The sequence below is a fragment of the Microcebus murinus genome, chromosome 2, assembly GCF_040939455.1.
Source record: "Microcebus murinus isolate Inina chromosome 2, M.murinus_Inina_mat1.0, whole genome shotgun sequence".
Lineage (NCBI taxonomy): Eukaryota > Metazoa > Chordata > Mammalia > Primates > Cheirogaleidae > Microcebus > Microcebus murinus.
In genome coordinates this window covers 97676288-97682170 of record NC_134105.1, presented here as the reverse complement: position 1 = coordinate 97682170, position 5883 = coordinate 97676288, and the positions used below count along the sequence as shown (strand labels likewise).

The 5883-nt window shown below is 47.6% G+C and overlaps 1 protein-coding gene across 1 annotated transcript; it reads right to left on the bottom strand.

Annotated features, from left to right (window-relative positions):
- Positions 1 to 2404: 2404 nt before the first annotated feature.
- On the bottom strand, positions 2405 to 5058 carry ADAM30 (ADAM metallopeptidase domain 30). Its single transcript, XM_012761893.3, has one exon. It carries the CDS (start codon positions 4820 to 4822, stop codon positions 2537 to 2539), a length of 2286 nt encoding a protein of 761 aa, XP_012617347.2. The 5' UTR covers positions 4823 to 5058; the 3' UTR covers positions 2405 to 2536.
- Positions 5059 to 5883: the final 825 nt, after the last annotated feature.

Here is a 5883-nt window from a genome sequence, read left to right as displayed (position 1 = left end):
ATGACCTGTCATGGCGTGTTAGTCCAGACACACAGTGGCATTAGAAAAGATAGTTTCTAAAAACAAGTTGTTACTGCTTTCTCTTTTGCACATAGGAAACGAGAAGGATGTATCAGCCCATTGCCATAGCCCGATGTTAAATGCCCCTTACCTGCAATATCTGGCAGGCAGAAATCACTAAGAGGGATTCTTGTTGCCCTCAAAAACTTGCCTAACTGAGCTTTGTGCAACATATATTGGGAGCTCACCAGCAAAGTTTGTGTGTCAACATAGATAATGATACATGCTGAGACTTGTTGAATGAAAGATTTAGTAGCTTGCCAGGGCATGGAAACAACACAGCTCTCCCTTTCCACCAGAGGCTTTTATTTTTAGGTAGCTCCTAACTTAATGCTGTCTCCTCCTCCTCTGCCTATTGACAGAGTCATTTGCCTTTAGTCTCTCCTATGTGCTACTGTCAACTCATTTACAAGCACATTGTTGATCATGTCATTTTGCATCCATGAACCTACATACACTCTGCTTTACTTCTTGTACCAAGTTCAGAATTCATGTTGGAATTCAAAGCTCCTAATGATGTCCCACCTTTTCTTCCTTTAAGCCCTTCCCTTCCTCCCTCAGCAAGCCTTCTCCCTCCAGCCCAGGCTGGCCTTTCTTGCCATGGAGTGGTGGGGAAATGGCAAATGACCTTGGACCATACACCTAACACCTGTCGGTGGTCGCCAAGAACTTTTCCTATCCTAATATCTAGTGACCTTCTGCATTCATTCCTCTCTGCTATGGGTGTCCCTTCACTGTCCTATGCATTTATGCCTTCTCAGGGTGCTGTAAGACCCTGGGACTAGCGACCTAGTCTGTAGATCCTGTTGGTCAAATCTAGGGCTGGATACTCACCAGTGCGGCAGCCAGAGAGCATCAGATTTACAGTCAGACTGAGTGTGTTTGAATGACAGTGCTCTCACTCAGCACCTTTGTGAACTTGGAGAGCTTATTTCCTCTTCTGAGTCTTAATTTCTTATTTTTGGGCCTCTGCATTGGTTTTCTCCCGTGCTAGGAGGGTAGTGACGTGAAGGAAGTATAGTGTCTCAGCAGATGTCCCACTGGAAATTTTGGAAGAAGCAATTGTAGTAATGGCCAACCTGGTTACCATTTTGCTCATTCTGAATTTTAGAATTTTAGTTGATAGAATTGTAATAATGAGGCCGGGTGTGGTGGCTCATGCCTGTAATCCTAGCACTCTGGGAGGCTGAGGTGGGCGGATCATTTGAGCTCGCAAGTTAGAGACCAGCCTAAGCTAGAGAGAGACCCCCGTCTCTATTAAAACATAGAAAAAATTGGCTGGGCATGGTGGCACATGCCTGTGGTCTCAGCTACTCAGGAGGCTGAGGCAGGAAGATCGCTTGAGCCCAGGAGTTTGAGGTTGCTGTGAACTAGGCTGACGCCACGGCACTCTAACTCGGGCAACAGAGTGAGACTCTCTCTCTCTCCAAAAAAAAAAAAAAATTGTAATAATGAGGAAAAAACATCTGGCAGAAATGAGGCTAAGAGGGAATGTTTTTCTGGAGAAATGTGCCTGAACCTTAGAATAAAGGGATTCCTAGAACAAAACCAAAAACCTTGGATTGGCACAGATCTCGGAGGGACAAGACCCTCCCTGGACATAAGATGTAGACACTAACTCCTCCTAAAGCACTCCTCGGTCCTCCTCTCCTGCTGCCCACTGCGCTGTGCAGAGGAGAGAGAAGATTTGAAGGCAGAGACACGGGGGTCCTTGGGAGTAAAAGGTCCCAAGTAAAAGGTCTCTTCTGCTCCACTTGGAGGCGTGGCAAACGTAGAGCCAGGTGTCCCTCAGCACACACTCACAAAATACCTGCCCCTGCAAGCAGAAATCCCAAACACGCAATTTTGTTAGCAGCTTTGTTCCAGACACTGCCAGGGCTTGTCATCATCTACAGGCTGTGCCGCAATGCAGGAGTTAGGACAGAGGAGTGCTGCTCACCTATCTGAGGTCACTCCAACACTGAGTCACAGACTATGTGTCTACAGCGCTGGAGTGACCCATACAGTGATGGTAACAGGGAATATGTGTATAGAAGGGACACTTCTTGTAATGCACACTTTCTAGTCACAAAATGTGTTGTCACCATTTATTGTTCAGCATGGGGAGCAGGCACAGACGTTGCATTGATCAAGTTGAGAGAGGCGGAGGGACAGGCAGACAATCGTTTTGTTTGTTGGGATTCTGAGAAACGGAGTTGTACTTTGCAAACCACAGTTATTCTATGAAACCCACCACTTCCACAGCTTTCATGTTCAGAAAAGCCATTAGGGGATACTTTTCAGGATACCCAAAACTTGATCACAAACTGAGGGGGCAAGTGAATAGTAGGGAAATAAAATGCACTGATTTGTTTTCAAAACAGGATCATTTATTTGCTGATCAAAACTTGTGGAAAAGTTTGAGTAAAAAAGTCCTGGGAAAAGAATGGAGAGCCTTTGGATAAATGATTAGCTTGTGAAAGAAAATGAGCCTGTGTTACTGAGCCTTTGGATTGCCTGGTTCCTTTTTTAGTGTCTTGCCAGCATTTGCTTGGGCCGTTTTATCTCCAGGATTTGCTGTAGGCTCTTTATTTTCAGCTTTTTCTGGTGATGTTGCTTGCTCTTTGGGTTTTAAAAAGTTTTCTATCGTTTCCCGAAAATACACAAAAATCACTGAGATGACTAATAAAAGAAGGCGAAATATCATGATGAACACAATCGCAATTGACGAGGACACCTCTACTTTTAGCGGTCCAGGAGGCCCGCTGTCAATACTTCCCCCATACCCCTCCTCCTCACAGAATGGAGGGGCCCAGCCATACATGCAGTGGCAGTTTCTTTTATTGTTGCAAACACCTCGGGCATTGCACTTCTCAGGCAAACAGTCGAAGTTCAAGACTGAGCTATTGATGCAATTTTTGTTAAAACATATCTGGTTGTCACCACAGGATGTGCCATCATATATCACACCTACGTCAGGTATTCCCAGGGGTCTCATGGCTAGATGATAGCCTGTGCCCCAGCACACGAGCTTTTCTGCCCGCAAATGAGAAGAAATTATAGTAGTATGCTCTGGCAAATTAGGAAGGGTTTTGACATTTATGCACTGTAGCCTGCCACATATTGCATTTTGCTTGTCACACCCTTTATAGGTTCGAACTCCTGTGATCTCACAGTTACCATATTGATCACCCATTATATTAACTGCCTCATAGCACTGATGAGGAGCCTCCCTGGCGTCAGGTCCAAAAATGCTTTGGCACTGCATAAATCTGGATCGGCACCCCTTATTGAAACAACGGCCTTCATACTTGCATGGGGTTCCATCTTGCTTAAAAAAGTCACTTGGGCAGAAACTTGAATTACCATCGCAGTACTCTGCAAGGTCACATTCATTTTTTTCCTGTCGGCATATGTATCCAGATGGACGAAAGTGACAGTCATGACAGCAAAGTCCAATGCTGCACTTGGCACCCTGTCTCAATGTACAATTTGAATGGCAACACTTGTTTTCTTTACAGTCCTCTGTGGAACCACAATCACATTCCTCATCTTCTTCCAGAAGTTTGTTTCCACATCTCTTAACCACAAAACCCATTCCTGGGATATTATTTAGACAGTTTGCTCCTGAATTTATGTGTGCAAAAAAATAGATATAACTACAATTACTAAACCCAGTGCGTCCTGTGCCCATGATGCAATTGAGCCTACCCTTACACTGGCAGTACTCTTCATCATGTAGCATTCCCACAGCATGGCCTAGTTCATGCGTAGACCAGGTGGCAGGGCCAAGGATATTTGCATCTAGTAAAGAGCTTGCTGATCCAGCATGATCTTGAGAGCACACTCTTCCAAATGACCATGCAAGGGCATCAGTGTATTTTCTGTGAATATATAAATGTGCCCAATCTGCTGGAAGCCGGCCATTTAGTACACTATTTCTATATAGTATAAATCTGCCTAAAACTTCAGCTAAGTTGGGATAGCCAAGATATATTCTGTTATAATCTGTCCATACTTCAAGAGCTTTTAGATGTATCCTCACATGGACATCTTGAAAGTAAGTGTCCATAATTCCAGTCAAAAGAATGGCATCATTTATGACCTGAGAAAGATTGTTGTTCACAAACCTGTATCTATGTTGATCAAAGAGCAGGACCAATTCCAAATACTTTGGGTGTGTATAGGATCCATGATAGTCCCTTAGACTAGTCAGGGACTTAATCCGCCCCATTCGCCCTTCTAGTTCACTGTTACTTAAGCCACAGCTGTGATTGCTAAGCTGTTCTTTCTTCAGGAGATAGACCACATGCTCAAAACTGGAAGAGGCCTTAAGGGGCTCGATTTGGTAATGTTTGGCATCAATGTTCAGTACACCTCGGAGACCCCCCATGCATGTACTTATAGTCACTTCAGAGTCCTTAGACCCTTCCACAGAGCCCATGTAGTTGCAGTCGTTGGGGATATAAGGGTGATCCTCCAGCAGTTCCCCCTGTTCTGTGAAGGAGAAAACGCGCAGATGACGGGGCAACAGAAACCTCTTGGGCCGCAAGTGGAGGACACGCTTCTTGCCTTCCACCTCCAGGAGGTATGACACCGGACTGTCCACATTCTGCTGACTTCTCCAGAGGCCGAGCTTCTTGGGGATGGTGATTTCGTAGGAGTCAAACCCCCATTCCGGGTGAAAAATTGTATCTTCATCAAGAGAGTCAACAACGAACACCGCCAGAACCAGCACGAGGAGCGAGCGGCCTTGGGGCAGTGAAGCCCACACCCACCTCATGTTCGCTACTGAGTCTCTGTCCCCCACTCAGTCCTGCTGCGGGCCTTGAGTCACATTTTCGCGGACCGCCGCTAGAGGCGCTGGAGCGCAAAGTGCGGAGCTCCGGGAGTTTAGGGGTTGGAGGGACCCCAGCCTCCCACGGCTCCGTCCGGCTGATTTTCCCGACGGGCGCGCGCCCTGTCCAACGCATCTAGTCCGTTTCCTGGGCCGTGCCGTTGGGCGCACGAGGAAGAATGGAGGGAAAGGTGGGGAGAATAAATGAGAAAAAGAGGGGCTACTGGGGCGTGGGATGGAAAGGGGCGGCGAGCACCCTGGAAAACGGAGGAACAGAGAAATAGGAGGAACAGAAGAGGACTTGCTAAACGCTCACGACGTCTTGCGCAGTTCCGTCTGTGTCTGCACGCCCTAGGCCACACGGGTTGGAATCCCCGGAACCCGTAAAAGTCTGAACCGAGCCCGAGAGCATCAGGGCAGACGCCCCGGCCGGCCCGGCCCCTGCGGCGCCTCTGGCTTCAGCTGCGGTCTCTTCGGAGAAGGCCCTGCGGCTCCGGCGTGCGCCAGGCAAGGGAACCGGCCTGAGCTCGTCTTGCCCGGCGGTTCTCTCTGCTGTGCGTCCTTGGGGTGCCTGCAATCAGCGTGACTTTTCGCGTCCACGTGCAGTGGTAGGAGACTCTAGAAAAAAGTATCTGGTAGAGGAGCACAAACCAGGAGCTTTCAGAGAAAGACAAAGAGCTGGTTATGCTTGTAGCGGATTGATGAGGGGCAGGCGCAGAGGTAAGAAGACCCAGCTCAGACCGCAGAGGGGCTTTTGGTCTACGGAGAGGGCAAATCCCAGGCTCACGAGGTGACTTGGAGGGATTCTGGCAGAAGAGGAACGTTTTCAGTTTTGTTCCTAGGAGCATCATTCTGGCTGTGTTTCGGGAAAAGATTAAAAAGGACCAGGCTTGAGTAGGGAGACTAGTTAGGAGCTCTTCACCAAGCCATGTTGTCTGTCATGCAATCACGGCGAAAATGAAAGTATCACCGAGTGTGTTGAGGTCCTAGTTTAGGTTGCAAACCAC

Bases quoted from the DNA above. Each gene is read 5' to 3' on its own strand.
- ADAM30 (XM_012761893.3), bottom strand. From the start codon at position 4,822: ATGAGGTGGGTGTGGGCTTCACTGCCCCAAGGCCGCTCGCTCCTCGTG.